At 48.1% G+C, this 19,652-nt stretch overlaps 1 protein-coding gene across 5 annotated transcripts in view; it reads left to right on the top strand.

Annotated features, from left to right (window-relative positions):
• The first annotated feature begins 11,383 nt into the window (after positions 1-11,383).
• Positions 11,384-19,652, top strand: part of HIF1A (hypoxia inducible factor 1 subunit alpha) — a 30,623-nt gene continuing 22,354 nt past the window's right edge. For 3 of the 5 annotated variants that reach the window (XR_008209622.1, XM_052696100.1, XM_052696101.1), the window contains exon 1: positions 11,384-11,594. Coding sequence is in view for 4 of the 5 variants with exons in the window: in XM_052696100.1 (XP_052552060.1) it covers positions 11,560-11,594 (35 nt within the window). In the remaining variant the exon portion in view is untranslated. Of the gene's footprint in view, positions 11,595-12,152; positions 12,170-19,652 lie in introns of those variants that run through there. The other 2 variants (XM_052696098.1, XM_052696099.1) reach the window with 2 other exon arrangements.

Raw genomic sequence — 19,652 nt, 5'->3', positions numbered from 1 at the left:
AGGCTTCTTTCTGGGAAAGGAAGAAATTACCAGAAAAGCTGTCATTTCAATGAACACGAATAAATCATGTTCCAAAATACACAGAAAGACAAATGTATGTCATTGAGTCCCTCTGCCCCTGGATGCTCCCTCCACTCTTGTCACAGAGAGCAGCATTTTGCCACGGAATACCATCCATCCTTTAAACATTTATGAAATGTGGCTAGCTCTATTTTCTACTTATGTCAAGGCTTTTAAAAGCCAGTGCCGCTATTAATATTTTACGTTTTTTACGTGTATGCTTTTTTTTAATCCCAGTGCCCTTTTTTTTCATATCCGGTGGCTTTCCGTGAACTGCTGACGTCAGTACATTCCTGCGCAGAACAGCGCTGGATGCGTTTTGTGAGCGTGAGCAGAGGCGTGCGGCTTCGTGGGGCAGCTGGCAGCCCATCATGCTGTGGGTGACAGGGAGCAGAGCTTTCCTCTGATGGGTCTTCTGGGAAGAATTCATGGGTTTTAGAGTGCTTCTGCCTTTGATGGGGCAGCTGCAAACCCCCAACACCACCCAGCCCCTTCCCAGCCCGTAGCATTACTCCTGTTCTGTTTATTTGCTCTGCTCCGGCCCTGGGAGTCATGGAATCATTAAGGTTGAAAAGATCAATAACATCTTCTAGTCCAACTATCAAGCTGTGTCTGTGACCGCCCCAGACCATGTCACTCAGTGTGACATCTATCCTTCCCTTGAACACCTCCAGGGATGGTGACTCCACCACTCCCTGGGCAGCCTGTGCCAATGCCTCACCAAAGGTGAGGTGCACCCCTCTGGGTTGCTATGGGAGTTGCTCACCTTTTGCATCTAGTGTGATGTTATGGTACCATGGCTCCTCAGCAGATTCCCCCACCTCTCTGTGGTGCCTTCTCACTGGGAAGCAGAGCAGTCTGCTGTGGTTAACAGGACACACTGTGTTGGTAACTCCCATTTTATTGCTTGTACACTTCCATCCCTCTTCTGAAGCCACGTTGTCCTTGCATCATGTGTTCACCATCTCTCTGCTCACTGTCACCTCCATCATTTTCCCCATCCCTTGTGCAGCTCAGGACCTTGGGGACTTCCCTAGGACATCTCAGTAGGAGCCCAGTGGAAGGCTCCCTCCTCCCAAGCTCAACGGTTGCTTTTCACAGAATCATAGAATTATTCAGGTTGGAAAAGACCTCTGAGATCCCCACCGAAGCCCAACCCCAGCCCTCCCCCACCATGCCCGCTGCCCACGTCCCTCAGTGCCACATCTCCATGGTTCTTGAGCTCCTCCAGGGACGGGGACCCCACCACTCCCTGTGCAGCTGTGCCACTGCATCACCACTCTCTTGGAGAAGGTGACTTTCCTAACCAAAGAAGAAGTTTTTCTACCAAAACAAGTTGGGAGACCAGGCCCCAACCCTGCTCCCACTGAATTCTCTGGAATTTCAGATAGCTTATTTCACCACGGAGCAAATGCAGATGATGTGTAAAAGAAAGAAGCTTTTGCCTGGAAGCTCACACACTGAGCCAAACACAAAATGCTTTGGAGAATGGTCCCATGTTGGTATCTGAAGAGCTGATGCTGCCACCTGCCATAGGGCCGAACCAGAGAGAGCTCAGGCACTGCATAGAGGCCTGGAATGGTGTTACAAGGGGACGTGAGCCTTCATGGGGTCTCTGGATGAGTGATGGATGTTCTTGGCTCCTGAAAGCAATCAGAAAAGGCAGAGTGCACTGTTGTAGCCAGGCCTTGCAGTCCTCTGTGGCCTGTGAGCCATTTTGTAACACAGGGTTGCTCATGTCCTCATGCTTTAATTGCCGTTTAGCAATGAGGCATTTGGGAGGAGTTTCCCCAGTAGGAAAGATTAGAGAGGGCCACCAGAAGGAGAGATAACAATCGATGAGATTGACTTTCTCTGGTCAGGGGTGTTGGCTAACTCCAGGAAATGCCATTTTCCTCATTCCCCTCCTGTGAGGCTGCAGAAGCACAGCCTGATTTCTCTGACAGCCAGCACTTCTGGACACATCCAGTGCCAGGACACCTCCCTGTGTGTAGCACGGGCCACAGCCCTGAGACCAGCAGCTGGGCTGTGTGTGTGGAGCAGAGTTTTTCAAGTGAGAAAACCACAGAACCATACAATGCTTTACGTTGGAGGGGATCTTAAAGCACACCCAGCCCCAACCCCTGCTGTGGGCTGGTTGCCCCCCACCAGATCAGGCTATACAGAGCCCCATCCAGTCTGGCCTTTGGCACCTCCAGGGATGGGACACCCACTGCTCTCTGGACATGAGTTGTATGCACCCTTATTTCAAACAACTTGCTCAGCTGTGCCATCTCAGACTTGTCAGACAGAACTTCATCACCATTTCCGTGGGCCTATGGCAGCAATTTCTTTACCATCCTATGCAGCAGATGCTGCAGAAGGCTCATACATGCTCCAGAAACTCTGAGGTCATGTGGAAACTTTTCAAATTAGTGAGGGTTCCTGGACATGAGATAACTATGTTTTGCAAAGTAAACAGTGCTCCTTGGTACTTTTCAGCTTGTTTAAATAACTTTCAGTCCATTTTTTAAAGACAAGTTTGCTTTAAAGGGAAAAGTCTCGAAGTCATATGATGCACATTACTTGTCCATTCTTGATGGAGAAAAAAAAACTTGAGGAACTTTTTGCCCATAAAAATCCCTGCCAGGAAGATCAGTGGTTACTGCACAGATCTGTTACAGATAGTTTGGAAAGTTGGGTTGTGTTCCTGAGAATGTTGCTGGCTATGTACGTGACCTTGAAGAAGTCAATGAGCCGATCTTTTGACTGAGCCAAGCCTGCTCATCTGCATTTTGGTGGAAGAGGGAGTGCTTTTCTCCTGGGTTTTGTCCTTGTGCTTGTTTCCAGTTTTTCACTGAGAAGCCCCACGGGCAGAGCAGCGTGGCTGTGCTGGTCCTTTTGTAGCACTGCATGAAGCACAGGGCCAGGGGCACCTCATGTGGGCTTGAGAGCCTCAGAGGAGCCTGGAAAGCATATGGTCCTGCCCAACAAACCGCTTGCACAGCCATTTCCAGGAGCTGCTAAGACTGACGTGTGAATCTCTGGCCCTGTAGGTTAGTGATCTCTTCTATGGACCCTGGTACCTAATGGGTTGATTTGGTTTGTTTTCAATTAAACAACCTGCAAAACTGTTCCTGCTCCAGCAGAATGGATTCTTCCTTCTCCAAAAAACAAGTCCTGCTACGTCCATTAGATTCCTTCTGTTGCTGCTCTGGGAGAAGATGGCTTAATGTTCAGCTGCCAGTCCTATCAATAATCCACAAGCTGTTGTACTCAGCCCGTGGTTGCTCTTACCTGAGGGAGATTGCTGGCAGTAGTTCCTCTCAGCTTTGTGTAGCAGTTTTAGTAACACAAATGAGTGGTAGAGGTGCTGCTCTGTACGCTCCACTGCGTATTTTTTAAAATATTTTTTAAAATGCAGCAACAGGAAGCAGTGATAAAATGAAACCGGTTTCCGCTGTCTAGATTTTGGTGTGGCATTTTGCTCACAATGAACTGATGGCTTCAGTGCCTAAACTGAAAATCACATCCATGAATTCACCTTCTTCCTTCTTTCCAAGACAGGAAGAAGAAAACTTCATTAGTTTGCATATAATTTTCTCTGTTGAGAGCATTAATACATGCACGCACTGAAGACTCATGCTGAGCAAAAACTGGCAGCATAAACACATCTTCATTTGGTTCCGAAAATGGTGAGGTCTGTGGTCATTCTTATCTAGATCCATCTGCTATGAGATCTTTGTTTCCCACGCTCATAAGTTACCTCTTATTGGTAAACAGTTTCATTACTTAACATTTGATCTCAGATAGCACCGAGAGATTTGGTGCACGAACTTAATCATTATGGTGCTGTGTTTTGCTTACTCAGTTCTGGGCAGACACTTTCCATCTTGTCATGACATCTTTTGACACATGAACCCAGGGCTCTCCTGTCCTCTGCGCTTGTTAGCTCCAACCCTCCATAACCTGACAGGACTGCTGAATTCCTCATTAACAACACAGGAATAGCCCCTGTCCATTCTACGCCTCAACCAGTTTTCCTTGAATTTTCCCACCTCCTGAAGCACACTGACAGCCCAGTGCTGGTAGTGCTGCTTTTATTGCTACATCTGTAGTGTCTCTGCCTGCAATCCCTGGGAACGGAGTTTGAACCAAGGAAGAGCTGGAAGCAAGCAAAGATTAAACTGGTCTCTGCTGTTGCTGATGGAGGTGGGTAGCCCTTGATAGCACTTAATGCTGCTGGAGCAGGCACTGAGCAAAGTGCTCAGATGCTGCTTGTGGTGAAACACCTTTGCAGGCATTCAGTCACTGCCTTCTCTCTGCTCTAATTTAGCCAATGTGACTTGAGTTGCTGCAGTCCTGCTGTGGCAGTGGGAAGTACCTATTACCCCTCAGTAAACAGGGAGCTTAGCCTATCTCCCTCAGGCCCATATCCACAAGCTATTTATGTACCCAGGTCCAGCTGATTTTTATCTCAGTTGCCCGAATGTCTTCGCATGTGTGGGCTTAGGGGTTTTGTCTGTGGTCATGAGGGAAGTCTATGGTAAGCGGAGAAGTGAAAAAGCATTCCAAGCTGAAGCTGTAACTACAGTGCCATCCTTACCTTCCTTAGGATATTTAGGGGGCAGATCCCCGTTTGCTGTGAAAACAGCAGTATTTTGCCTCTGCATTTTGCTATTTGGCTTTAAAATAAAAACCTGCATCACTGCTGTAAATGATGCCTATTGATTAGCCTCTCATAAACTGCAGAGCTCACTTCAGCTGGCACTGCCATGGCTGAGAGCCAATGCTGCCATTGATCATTTAATTAACTGGAAGAAAATTAAAGGAACTGTAATCTGCTGCGTCTCAGCTCTCGTTATCGGGCTGGCAAAGTGCTGATTTCTGCCTAGAGCAACAGGCAGCTCCTTGACCCTGTGATTTAGAAAGCATTACGCATCTCTCCTCATCCACCCACCTGGTTAGGGGCAAAGCAAGGTGCAGTGAGACATGCAGCCCAGGCTCTGCATTAACCAAGAAGGAGAAATGGATGTTCCATAGAAGCCATTCTTTAGAGGCTGAGACACGGGAGCTCTTGAGTTTACTACTAGCATTCCCTTAAAGGGATTGAGATACTGATTTTCATCTTGTTAGCTGAAATAACTGACAGGACAGTGAGCTTGAGACAGAAATGACTGGTCCTGAAAATATGGTGATCTTCTGAAGCTTTGACTTAAACAAGCAACCTGTGAACACAGGTAGACAAAAAGAAAAGATTTAAGAAGTCTTTGTTTTAATGCTGTGTTGCTGTATCAAGGGAAGAAAGACATCTACCTCTAACTTGTCTTTGCATGCTTAAGTAACATATTAATTGCCTCATTCCCCTATAAATGCCTGCCATCCTCTGAAAGGCATGTTATAACAGACAGTCATTAAAGCTTGCACTGCATTTTTGATGTGCTGCAGGAAAACAAACAAACAAACAAGCAAAACCTCAGCTCCTGTTTGTTTCAGCTCGATCCAAGTTGGGGAGATGTTAAGGAGAAACATCTAACAAACATGTATCACTCAAAAGCGTGTTGTAATGCCAAAACAGGAAGAAAACAGAATTTGAAATAGTTCCCAGTATTTGATCGGGCAAAATAGCTTGTTCCCTTTTGCATTTTAATTCCAAGTGAAGCCTATTCATGTTCATCTTTGCATTTACTTCAGTCTTTTTAGTCTTGTGTGAGAAACTTGCGGTCCAACCTGTAAAATAACAAAGGACTCAATAGGAGGGACAGAAAGGATTAAAAAAAAATGGAATAAGAAACCATTCTTAAAATGTTGCTACTGATCAGAACTGGCTGTAGGAGTCGGATATCTGCATGAAATTGAAACCACTTCTGAGACACGCATTTTCCCTCTGCTCTGTGTTATAACTTATGCACAGGCTGCAGCACACTGCTTGTTTCTGCCGACTGCTGCTCTCAAGGCATTTCGCTTGTGTTTACCATACCATCAAAAAGGAAGCCGGGCGAAGACGAAAGTAAAACAAGCCTGGTAGGTATGAGGTATTATGGTCTGATTGGCAGATTGGGAGTGTCCTGCTGGCTTCGGGGATGTAGGTTAAAAGCACTTCGTTGGTCACAAGTAAATGCAGCTCGTTTGTGTGATGACAGACGGTGCCGCGCTGCTCACAGCAGCCTGGTGAGAAAGTCGCACTCTGGGTGTGTGAGCGGGGTGAGGAAGAGCAGATGGACGTGTTTGTGTCCCCATGCCACAGAGCAGAAGAGATGGCCATGGGAACAGTGCCTGGTGTGCTCAGAGGGACCAAGATGGGCTGGTAACAGGCAATCACGAGCACAGATACAGTTTGGGTGGAGAATGGCTTGAGAGCAGACCTGAGGAAAAGGATTTGGGGGTGTTGGTTGATGAAAGACTCAACATGAGCCAGCAGTGTGCGCTTGCAGCCCAGAAGGCCAACCATATCCTGGGTTGCATCAAGAGAAGCGTGACCAGCAGATTGAAGGAGATGATTCTGCCCCTCTACTCTGCTCCTGTGAGATCCCACTTGGAGTTACAGCGTCCGCATCTGGAGCCCTCAGCACAAGAGCACATCAAGCTGTTGGAGTGGGTCCAGAGGAGGGCCAAGAAGATGTCCTATACGGACAGGTTGAGAGAGCTGGGGCTCTTCAGCAGGGAGAAGAGAAGGCTCTGAGGGAATATTGTAGCAGCATTCCAGTACCTGAATGGGGCATACAGAAAGGCTGGGGAGGAACTTTTTATAAGGGCAGATAGTAACAGGGCAAGGGCAAATGGTTTTAAACTGATATCAGGACGAAATTCTTTAGTGTGAGAGTGGTGAGACACTGGAATGGTTGCCCAGAGAGGTTGTAAATGCCCCCTCCCTGGAAGCATTCAAGGCCAGGCTGGATGGGGCTGTGACAACCTGAGCTAGAGGGAGGTGTCCCTGCCTATAGTGGGGACTTGGAACTGGATGATCTTAAAGGTCCCTTCCAACCCAAACCATTCTAACCATTCTAACCTAAACCATTCTAAGATATGATTCTATAATTCTATGATCCTTTGAGCAGAACCTGCAGTGTAGGCAGCCCGGCCTCGGACTTTTGGCTACAGTTTCCCAGTCCCATCACTGTGCCAAATGCAGGCCAGAGCCAACAGCTGAGTATCCTGAGCGGTGGGATATATCTGTGAACACTTCTGCTTGGTGTGCAGCAAGAGACTGCAGTGCTGAGATCCAAAATCTTTCTTGAAGTGATTTGTGCAGTGTCCCACAGGAAGCTTGTAACCAAATCTGCTCCCCCTCTTTCCCCCCAAGCTCTCATTCAGGGCTTCAACCACAAAACCATTATTTTCTGGAAGGATAATTTTAAAAATTCCATCCTCTTTTTGTCCATCTCAGGAAAACCACCGTACAGTTGGCAATATCTGCTCAGAAGTGGCCTGGGGTTGGCATGATATAGGAGACTGGTGAAGCTGTGTGGTGAAGTCTGCTGAGCTTCTGCTTGCCTTCCGCTTTTATCTGGTAGATCCCTCAAATCTAATTACCCTGAATTGCACATAGTGCTTTTATTATACTTTGTTATCCACTCTGGTGTACTTCTCTGTGTAGAAATCAAAGGCAAGGGAGTATTTCCCAATAGCCTAATGTTCAGTGAGGCCAGCAGCCCTTAAGAGGTGGTCTTATTTTTAAAAAAAATTGTATTGTGCAAACGCCAAAAGAAGAGTAAGATCCAGGCATAGGAGGGAGAGAAGATAAAGTTAGAAAAGACCAGCAGAAATCACAGTTGCCAAAGAGAAATTCTGACTGCCATTACGTTCTCCTATTTCATCAACTATTTCGTATGTGAGTAACAGCAGCATTAGCTGTTATGCTGGGGTTTGCATGCAATTCATGTTTCAATTCATATTTCTATTGGGAAAGGAGATGCTGGTCAGAGATCTCAGGTTCTGGCATTGTTAAGCATAAGAAGTCATAGCAACAGACATTGGACTGCTGACAGCGTGCAGCAGAGCCGAGGGATTGCACAGCCTTAGAGACCCTGCAGCACTGCCCTGTAAAGTAAGTGTACAGGCATGGCATGTTTTGTGTCAAATACTGGTAGATTAATATGCTCCCTTCACTGTAATATGGTCTCGTTTACTGACTCAATGAACATCACTCCCTGAATGTAGTGGGCTGCACTGACAAGCAAAAGGGCAGGGAGGCCAATGCTGGTGGTATGGGATGTTGCAGTGGCATCCCAGGGAGGGATGGAGGGAGTCCTTAGTCTCTTAGTTCTCATCCTCCACCTGTAAGCCCCTACTCAGACACTGTACGTGTTCTTTGGAAGAAAGATATCCGAGAAAGCTCAGACCCTGATCTTTTCCCACTGAAATCAACAGAAGTTGTGCCAATCAGTAACACTGGGGTCCTGAGAACAAACACACAGTGCCCAGCGTGGTGATATTTGACCCATCAGCAGAGCAACGTGAAGCCACAAACAGAGCAAACAAACACAAACATCTTTGTGTTGATTTGTTCTGCTGTCGAATCCCTGTCACTGTCCTCACTGAGCCACCTGCTGACTCACCAGCTTGCTCTCTGTGCATTTGCCCTAATTACTCATATGCAAACTTTATTTTTTTTTCCGGAAGTTCTTCTAACGTAAGTTGGAGTGTGACCTTAACACAGCAATAACGTTCAGGAAAAGTGACTACCCTCCTCTGTAATAAGGTTCTGTTATCAGCACTGGCAAAACGGAAAAGGCATAGCAGAGTTTGAGTGGTGTGACTCAAGAGTTTAATAAATAGGAAGATGGGGAGGAGAATGTTTGCCTAACATCCCTCTGGAGCTGCTATAGCATGAAATGTTCAATTGCTAAACAAGTTTCCACCAACATCATCCTGAAACACAATTAGTTTTCGATGCAGAGTTCTTTATTATGGGTTTGGAGAAAGCAAGTCTGGCATGAGAGAAATGTGTCTAGTAAGGAGACCACAGCACTTATTCACAGCTCCTCAGCTGGTTCATGCTGGGAAGTCTGACATCTTCAAACAATTAAATTGAGCAATGTGAGTAATTTGTATACTGAGATTTTCTGCAGTGTGTTTTACTCAGGGACTGTTAATGCATCGAGAGCCTTGGTGACTCAATTATTTAAAATGATTGGAACCCAGCACGAGTGAAGAACTGTTTCAGTGCATTGCACCGTATGTAAATTTAGATGATGTTCATGAAATTGCACTAGTGAATCCTGAAATGCCAATGCTTATTGGCATCAAAATTAATCATCGTTCAGTGGAGTGTCAGTTGTAGGACTGAAAATAAGAGACTACTGGGTGGGTCCAGGAGGGCTCAGCAACGTTACAGCCAGGCAGTCTCTGGACTGCAGTACTGCTTGTAAGGGAGCCCAATCATCTTTGTCGAGCACGGAACAGCTGAAGGGCAAAGCAGACTTTCACTTCTGTGTCACAGCTCATCAGGAACTACTTCATCCTCACACCCAGATCAGAGAAGCTGAAACAGTTGCTCACAGCCTCCTCTAAGGCATGGGAAGTACCTCTGTTGGCAACGCTTCGCTACAGAAACCCCCCTGATGTGTCCCAGTGGCAGTGGAAGAGGGCAGTGAGTAGGATATGACATTCTGCACCTGCCAGGGCATCTCCCTTTGAGCAGGGAAATTCCTTAGAGACTGTTATGGCAATTCTGTGAGTGCGTTGAACAGTGCACTGTCGCCATGCTGGAGTGATTTTATCCCTGTGTATAAACTAGTTATATCACATTTGGAAAGATTTGAGCTTCTGTGTGGGACTTCTTGGGACTTATGCAAGGGACCTGAGTCTGAGTCTGATGATTTCTCTTCCCGAGATACCAGGGAGCACAGCACAACGAATATAGCACAGCCACACTGCCACGGGCTATCGTCACATCTCATAAGCCAGGGAAAGCTGGGCTATGTCAGCGTGTGGATGAAAGACCTTGAAGGAATAAAAGGGAGTCTGTAGCACCTGTGTCTCTTCTGTGCATCAGACTGCTGCAGGCAGAGGCAATTCATTTCATACAGAAACTTCCTGTGATTTCTATTAAATGTCATGATCACCACATGCAAAAATGACTGCTGGTTACATGGGAGCTCAGAACCCACTGCAGAAATGTTAGAAAGATTCAGTACTGTAACAACATCATTTTTCCCTGCAGGTGTTTCCTATGACACTACATGTGCACACAGCAGTGCAGGGATGTTACTTATGGCTGTCAGAGCTTCTTCTTCTGAAAAGGTATCATTACCTCAGAGCTGTGAGCTGAGTGGTGTCGTATGGCTGAGGTCTGTATGAGCACTTAAAATTCCTGTTGGAGGAAAGCGACAAGATTGTAAAATCACAGAATGTCCTACATTGGAAGGGACCCACAAGGACCATTGAAACCAAGCCCTGGCTCCACACAGCACCACCCAACCCCAACTCGATGTCTGACAGCGGTGTCCCAACGCTCCCTGCTCTCCGGCAGCTTTGGGCTCTGCCCACAGCCCTGGGCAGGCTGTTCCATGCCCACCGCCCTGCGGGGCACAGCCTTTCCCTGACCCCCAGCTGCCCTCCCCTGACAGCTCCCATGCCGTTCCTTCAGGCCCTGTAGCTGTCACAGACAGCAGAGCTGAATGTTGCCCCTCCACTCCCTGTGAGGAGCTGCAGGCTGCCATGTGGCCTCCCCTCAGCCTCCAGTGCAGGAATGCGGGAGCTCCGTGCAGTCCCTTTTCCCACATCGCCACACAACTGAAAACGCACATGACTCAAGGAGCACAGCTAAGGTCACTGCTGGGCCTTTAATTTTCAGCGCGTGGATTCCGGCTGTAAATTTCCTCTCTCTGCGCCCGCACAGCCGTGGCTCCGGTTCTCCATCCCTGCGGTTCCATGAGAACGGCCGCACCGGGGCCACGAGGCGGCGCGGTCCGACCCGACCCGACCCGACCCTACCCGAGCCTTTCCCCTCAGCCCTGCTACGGCCACCCAGCCCCGGCCGGCCGCCGCCCCGCGGGCTCTTTGGCGCCCCCCTGCGGACGCGGGGCCGCGCAGGGGCAGCCGGGGGCAGCGCTGCGGGGCCGCGCAGGTCCTAACGCCGCCCGCCCGGCACCCCCCTCCAGCCCGGGGCGCGGGGAGCCGGCGGCGCCTCGTCCCGCCCCGCACACGGCGCTCCACGTGAAGCGCCGGCCCCCCCACCTCTTCCCAGCTGTTTGCTCAGCTGACCCCGCCGGCCGAGGGGGCCGGGCCGCGCCGCCGCTCCTCACTGGCGCAGCGCTGGGCCCGGGCCGGCCGAGCCCGCCCACGGCCGCCGCCGCCTCCGCGCCCAGCCCCGGCGAGCCCCGCGTTGCCCGCCCGCCCACAGCCGCCGCCGCCGCCGTCCGCACCTCCCCGTCCGACGCAGGCCCACGGCGCCTGCCCTGATGCTGTGAGGCCGCGCGGCCCCAAACCCGGCCCCTCGCCGCCATCTCCGCGCCCCTCGGCGGCCATTGGAGCCGCTCCGCCTCGGATCGAGCGAGCAGCAGCCGGGCCGCCGCCATGGACAGCCCGGGCGGCGTCACCGACAAGAAGAGGTACGGAGCCGGGCGCTCCGCCCGCCACCCCCCGGCACCCCGCGCCGGGCCCCCTGCTCTCCTCTCCTCCCCTCTTTCTTCCCTTCCTCTCCCCGCGCCTTCGGCCCGCCGCCCCGCAGCGCGCTCCGCTCTTTCATTCCTTCTCCTCCCGCCCGCCGTCCACGTCGCCATTTTGTCGGCGGGGGGAGCGGGCCGGACCCGCGGCCCCGCGATGCCGGGGGGCTCCCGGGGGGAACGTTGTGTCTGTAGGGCCCCCGCGATGCCGGGGGGGATGGGGAACGTTGTGTCTGTAGGGACGGCGGTGGGAATTACGAAGGGGGAAGGAGGCGCCGAGAGGGAGAAAGCGCCGAGAGGGACGCACGCGTTTTCCCCGAGGATGCGTGCTGAGTGTTGGTTTGCCCCCAGAGCTGCGGCTGTTTCCCAAAAGGAGACGGGAGGGATGCACTGCGCCTTGCGGGAGGCGTCCGGCGAGCCTTTCGTCTCCTATTGTGCTCCGGTTTTGTTCGGGAAGGGCCGAGTTCGGCATCGGGAGCTTGAGAGAAGCGTGGCGGTGGGGGAGGCGGCCGCCGAACAATGTGAGTTGGGGAGGATGAATAATTCACCGAGGATCGTGAGCTCAAATTAGAGAGAGAGAGAGGGAAATGAAGGGCGCGGAGCTTTTGTTGCACGGCGAAGTTCTGGAGCCGGGGCGCTCAGGTGATGGGATCTTCGATGGGCGATGCGCCGTGCCGAGCAGAGGGTGCTGCGATGCCGCCTGCGAGGAGGCAGCGCTTGGCTGTGCTGATGGCGGGGGCTGTTTTGAGACCGGCTGTCTCCGCGCCGGTATTCAAGGGTCGGCCGGGATAAGCGGGCAGTATGGAAGTGGGGCTGGGGAGGAGTTGGCTGGCTGCTACAACGGATGGTGGAGCTTTGTGCTGAGCTGCGGACGTGGAGCGTGGGACTGGGAACGCTCTGCTTCTGTGCCGTACCTCCAGGGCTGTGCCGTCTCCGTGCAAATGTCATCGGGATGGACGAGCTGAGCCTTTCGGCCCGATGAAATAGCTTCAGCGAGGCGCTACTTTGTTTTTTTTTCTACTCCGTGCTATCGAGAAGCCTCAGAAAATCGTGGCAGCGGGGGATTGTTCTGTGCTTTGGCCTCGTTTTGAGGCAGCTCTAAAGAGGGGCTTTGAGACGTTAAGGTTTTCCCTGTTGCTGTTTTTCTTTGTCCTCGAGCATTTGTTATTTTTTTCCTTACTATTCTATCTCTCTTTGGTACTTTTAATTTATTTATTTATTTATTTATTGCAATCTCCTTATCCTGGAAGTAATCTGCTTTCTTCAGAATGCAAGAATCAGTATGCGTGGCTTATCCTACCCTTCCTTAAAGGGAGGGCTTAAGGAAGGAGCATTCGTTGTCTCGTGCTTGCCATAGACGGAGTTCAAGGTTGAGAATGTATCTTATCAAGTAATGAGGAGTACTGAGGTTACCACTGTTGCAGGGTATGCTTTAATTTAAAACATAAAGCTGGGGCTGTGCTATGCTCATCCTGGGGCTGTGGGCCTGCTGTTGAGCAAAGATGGCAAAGAAAGGAAGGGGAAAGGAAGGACGTGAGCTCAGCAGAGAACTTGCTGTAAATCTCAAGCGTTGCTCAAGAGCCTGGGTTGGTGTAGAAGGGTTTAGGTTTGACAGAGTCCTTGTTTGGAGTACCTGTAAGGAGAGCCCCCTCCCGTCCTGTCCCTTGATGGGAAGGCTTGGATTGCAGATGTAGCACATGTTGATTTCAGCATGTGTTAGGGTCCTTTCTTGCCGTGCTTGCATTTGGGTGTTATCTCTCAGTGGTTAGTGAAGCTTGTTGTTTGCTAACGATGTGCTGTGAGATGCAGAAGTCAGGAATTTTGACCCTGTGTGTCCCTCTTTCTTACATAAGCGAAATTCAGTCATCACAGTAACTGGAAGCAGATTCACTTATGGGTTTGTGGCATGCATTCCTTTGTGTAGTTCCAAACTTCAGTCTCATTTGATTTCTCAAGGAATCTTGACCGCCCCCCTCTCCCCCCATGCCATTATGCACTGACAGTTACTTGGATTTCAGCTATTCCTATCCTATTCCTCAGTAATTGGAGCATTTTTATGTGCTCCTCATAGTTTTCCCCCTCTTGTTGCAAGGGCTCAGTTTGTCTCAGTGTATGGAGTGAGTATAACTGCGTTCTCTTGAGCTTTGTTTGCTTATATCTACCATTTTATTCAGGTTTAGAAGCATGGTGACTTTCAGGGATGTGATTTAGCAGGGGGTTGTTAGGGTAGTATGGTTAGGTCATGGTTGGACTCAATGATCTTAAAGGTCTTTTCCAACCTGAGCGATTCTATGATTTAATATGCTTCAAACAACCCCTTGTCCAGGTGCTGGGACAAGCTTTCCCTCCATTCTGCACTGTGACACTTTGTTATTAGGAGAGAGAACCTCGCAAGCTTTTAAGTACATGCAACAATTAGGGTTACTAGTTACTTAAAGACATTCTTGGTGACAAGCAGGTTTTGTAACAGTATTCTCTTGAGAGCTCTGGGTCTTCGGGTGGTACAGAAGGGTGTGATGTCGGTGAGCGTCTGAAAAGCTGGTCAAGCCTTTCAGTTCCTTATAGTTCGGACTTTGTATCATCCGGCATCTCAAGGGTTGATAGGAAAAAGCGAGGTTTTTCTGTTGTATCTCTGCCACTGAGGTCAGAGCCCACTTTCACGAGGTGCCCACTTTGGTGCTGCTGGCTGTGATCCTTCTACCTGTGTGGGGTTGTGAGGATTTCTGTGCGCCGCTGCTTTCCGTCTGTGTTTCTTTCAGTGCCGGTGGAACTGAGCCACCATTAATGGGGTTGAAAGCTAATACAAAAACCTTTTGTACATATGATAACTGCGCCTTTCTGTGCTGGAAGAAGAGGAGAAAACTTTTTCAGTCTTCCATAGAACCTCCCTGCAGGTATGGGGAGGGCAGAGCGGTTCATGGATTACATAAAGTGGCTGTTCTTACAGCTTTCAGGATTCTTCTGGATTGTTTGGCTTCCCTTAGGACTTAAATGGCACTGCCAGAGTTGTCTGTTCTTTACTGTTTCCTCAAACTGAAGTGATCAGAATTCACTTTTCAGTGCCAAAATGAAGGCAGCAGCGTAGTGCTGTGGCACTGCTTGTGCTTTTCAAGGCACAGAAGATGAACAAGGGACAGCTGCGGAGGATTTGCCTACTGTGGTTACTTTTTCTTAGTTTTGCACTGTTGGTGGTTTGGTTCACTTTTGTTGGTGAAGGTTTGGGCATCTGGTAGTGTGTTGGTGGGAGCAGCAGGAGGGGGTTTCTGGGTTTTGCTTGGAGTAGTTTGCTCTGTCCTTTTAAAACAACCTCTCCAGCCCCTCTGGTGGCACGCTTACACTGCTCTGCGCCGAGTGGAGAGCTCTGCGGTGGGTGTCTGGGCTGCTTGGGGCTGTTGGGCTGGGATGGCAACGGCTGTGTGCTGATGCTGGCTCCTGAAGCCTGGCAATTGGTGAGCTATTGATTTGTAGGTTGAGGTCTCATGCAACAAATCTATCTTATTTCCTCCTCCAACTGCCATCCTCGTTCTCTGTTTGCTTTATCTTTCCTGTAAAAAACGTCTGTCCAGAGCTTCTTTAGCTTAAGCTAAAGGTATGTTAAAATATGGCACTTATAAGCCCTGAGAAATGATTCTGTGCCTGCTGCCACCAGAGCAGAGATCCGAGAAGACCGTGCTGTTACTGATGTAAAGCTACTGCGATATCTAACAGCGTGGGTGCAATTAGAGCTGCTTGTTCCTCCTTCACGTGGAGTGAAAATGACTTGATAGACCTTTGTTCCCTCATATCCTTGAATTATGTGCCTGGATTTTATAAAGCTGTTTCCAAGAATCTGATTGCTGACGTTGAAGTTGGGGAGAAGAAATTTCAGCCGTTCACAATGCTACTTCATGTTAGCAGTGTTTTGGAGTAAGCACGAACACTTCCGAAGCTCGTAAGAGTGTGCGTGTGCTCCTTGGTGTGTTTCTTACCTGAAAGCCTTGAAGACTATTACCGTGCCTATGTAGTAAAATAGGTTATGTTCTTGGGTGTTCACACTGCACAGGAATTGCTCTGCGCTGCTGTGTCTTAGGCTGGATTGCAGCTGGGTTCTCATGACTTTTTCAGTGTGAGAGGGAACTTTGCATCTCAGAAACCACTGTTTTTGTGTACTCGGTTTTGCACTGCAGGGGAAAAATGGTCAGTGTTGTCTCATTGAGAGCTTGGTGTTATGATAGCTAACAAAACAATTCCCAGGCATTGTTCAGTAGCGCCAGGTGGGAGGTTTGGCACGGCTCAGCGGTGGCAGAAGGGAGCACTGAGATTTTCCTGATACCGCTCTTTTAAGGGGATGTAAAGGCAGATCAGATTACAGCGTGTTCCTTAAAAACAAAATACTTCAAAACAAAAACAGATCTTGCAAGAACTTCATTGCCTCGTGTTGTTCACTGATGCCCAAAAGGAAAGAGGAATGTTCCAGATGACGAGTCATCAGCTCATGTGCTGCTTTTATCTTAACCTACATGGGGTATATAGGCAGGTGTTCACATGCCTCCAAAAATCCTAGGCGATGCATGGAAAGAGCTTAGACCTTAACCATCTTTTCATGTCATAGCAGCCTTTTGTCTTTCACATTTGAGAAATTTTTGGAGCCTCTCTCAAGAACCTTCTTTCATATTAGGGCAGGCAGGAGAGCGTGCAGGAGAATCTGTTTTTCACTGAGCACTGCTCTGAGATGGGAGATGCTTCAGATGGTTCTGTGGCCTTGAGATGTATAGAAATGGCCAAGGAGAAGAGAGGAGCCTTTGCACTTTAGTGACAGAAAATTCAGGACGGATGCAGGTTACCAAATTACAATTGGCTATAAAGGCTAGGAGGGGCTTCCTCTACTGAGATGTCAACTTACATAGTGTTATGTTTTAAGTCAAATAAGTTCTGAAATGACTCGAAACATGAAATCAAGTGAATACATGCCAGCATATACATGCATATATTTAAATACAGTTTATGTAGGTGACGAATGCTTCAGGGTTCTTTGATGTGGAACCTTAGCCTCAGTTGGTGTTAATTAGCACAGGTTCATTGAAGCTATGCCTGTACCAGCCTGGGGATTTGATGCAAGATATCAGAATAAGTGCACTGATATCTAAAGATAAGTCTCATCACATTCATAACATGTTACTTCTTTCTGTTGGAGCCCGATGGCATTAGGACCTGTACAACAATGTAGGGGTTTAAAATGTTGAGAATTTTTTTACCCAGGCATTTGAAATGTGTCGTCTGAAGCTGAAGAACTGGTGCTTCAAGAAGATGCATTAGTAGTTCCTTTAAGATAGCTAACACATGATAGACGTGTAGACATCATAGGCTGTGTAGAGAAACTGTACATTCTGTTTAATTCAGTGTGGCATGAATGAATTCTTGTGAAGCGTTCAGAGGAAAAATGTCCCTTGTTACACAAAAGTAGAGCCTGAATTTCTAGTGAAGAACTGACAAAAGAGAATGAGAGCTGGTGTGAAGAAATCTCTGCTCTTACATTTGCAACAGCAAAAGGTTTTACTGAACGACTTTGTAATTTCCAAAGTATCGCTTTCAACTCAGTTTGTAATAATCCTGGAAGCGTTGCCTGAAAAAGATGACCCACTTTGTTTACCAGAATGCAGCACAGCCACAAGCAGACCGATGGTGTTACGACAATTCTTACGTTTCGAAAAGGAAAAGAACGCCGAGGCCAAGAATCCTGTTTGTGAGATTATTTTGTGCTGCTCGCGACTGAGAATAATAACTGCACTGTTACGCTGCAGGGGAGCTAGAGCTTGGCTTCCTCACATTTTCCCCGTGCTTACACCCACTGCAAGAGGTGGGAATATACTGCAAGGAGCTGAAGACGTGAAGCAATCCGTGTCAAATACAGAAGCTGCAAACAGGACGCTCAAAATGGAAGCGATTGAGCTGATGATGAGCGTGTTCAGGGCTTGGTTCTTCAGAAGGGACTTTTCTCTTGTTGACTGTGCAGCTGATACCATTGTATGTAAGCACTTTTCTTGCCTGCAGGTTCTTTATTCATATAGGAAAAATAAAATATCTTTATTTCTACTTATTTTAATTTGTTTTTAAAGCCTTTGATGACAAAATACCCTGTTAAGTGAAAGCAGATGAGGAATGTAAAGTGAACAGCAGGGCAAGAACTTGTGTTAAAGCAATGAGGAAAGTCCTTTGGCCTCTGATCTGCTGAAAGCTTGAATACAGTACTACAAAACATATTTAGAAAACACACGATTTAGACTGAAATTAGGTATTTTATCATGAGTCTACACCTGTCTGAAGACAGAGCAGTTGATAGCTAAAATATTGGTAGCTGAGAGCATGCTCAAGTGATGAATCCTTCTCGGGGATGTGTTCTGCTGCTCTGCCTTGGGGAGGCAAAAGACACTAACAAGAGTGCTGAAGTGAGGAGAGCACTCGGAGGGAGTTCTGTCCAGCCCATGTCCAGCCATCTTCTTACAGTAGTTGTGTCTTTTCTTTCATAATAAGTACAGGGTAACTGCTATGCATCTTCCATCCTGAAGGATAAAGCACAGCACTTACTGAAGGAAAAAAGGCTGTCTTCTAAAAAAAGCCGAAATAACTTAGTTGACAAAATTGTAATTTTCTCACAAATAACCCTTCTGTGCCATATGGTTATTTGTATACAGTAAACTACTGTGCAGAGTGAAAATATCAGTGTATTACTCAGTGTAGTACAACACAGCGGAATCACTTCACCATGCTCTTAATTAGCAGTACTAATTTTGGAAGCTTTTACCTTCTTACACTTTCTAAGCAGGGAGGTAGGAAGGTTTTCAGGTCAGTTTGAGGCCAAACTCAGGTGATGGATGATCTTGGAAGTGCGATGTTGTGCTGGGTTCAGGAGTGCCAGGCTCTGCTGCTGGCTGTCAGGTACCACAATTTGCCTGTTTGTAGAACGAGCCGCAGGGGTCCCTGCTCATAGCAAAGGAGCTGGACTAGGTGGCTTGTAAGGATCCTTTCCAACACAAACCTGTGATTCTATTATTTGTGGTCTTGGGAGTAAGACCTCCTAGTGTGCAGTTCATCATGTAGCTCGATGGGCTCTTGTCAATGAGAGCCAGTCCCCACTTTGCCAACAGCAGTAGATTTTGAAGGCAGCGCTCATTCAGGAAGCTTGTGCTGCTGTAGCTAATTCAGCTCCAACTGCCTGCCTGCTCTGAGTCTGCCTGGGTACCTTTTAGTCAGGGTTTTTTGATGGAGTTCAAATTATGGCAAATGCTTGTAAATACCTGAATGGCAAGAAAACAGTTCAAATAGCTTTGTAGGTACAAAGGAATAAAATTTAACTAATAGTCTGCATGTAGAAGCATTGTCTCTGGGCTTCAATATTGCACTAGATTTTGCAGTTAAATATTTTTAAAAATCTAAGTTACCATATTTAAATAATACATGTTTTCTTTGTTAGATTACTGGGTTTTAAGTTCATTAATTCATAATAAGTAAGACTTTAATCTAGAAGGTCACATGCCTGTGACTACACACGAGGTTAAGGTGCTGGATTGCTCTCATAGCAACTCTATGTGGATTACAAAATAAGGTAATGGGTAAATAAAATGGGCCATAATGCCAAAAGCAGTATCTTTAAAAAGCAAGTTACATAAAAGCAAGAAGAGCTGAAGCTGTACTGCAGAACTCATGGTGAGCTGAGAGACTGTAGGAATTGCGGAGCGCAGCCTGAGAAAGAAGGAGCACCCTTCCAAACCAACTGGAAAAAACATTCTGGGAAATCTGCATGCAAATACAGTTCCTGGAAAGCTTGTCCCTTGCTCTTTTCAACTGAAAATTCAGACTTGGCCTCGTGTTGGTGAGCACAGGCTGAAATTTCTTCCCCTTACTACCAGGAGGAGGTTTGGATGTCGGCAGTGAGCGCTCCTCAGGCAGGCGTGTGAGGTGAACGCCGTCCTCTGACCAGTTTGCTCTCTGCCCTGCTGCCTGCCTTTCCTCCAGCTAAACAGCAGA

Source organism: Tympanuchus pallidicinctus, unplaced genomic scaffold (genome assembly GCF_026119805.1).
Source record: "Tympanuchus pallidicinctus isolate F22 unplaced genomic scaffold, pur_lepc_1.0 scaffold3, whole genome shotgun sequence".
Lineage (NCBI taxonomy): Eukaryota > Metazoa > Chordata > Aves > Galliformes > Phasianidae > Tympanuchus > Tympanuchus pallidicinctus.
The sequence above is the reverse complement of the archived record's forward strand: the minus strand, read 5'-3'. Positions and strand labels throughout refer to the sequence as shown.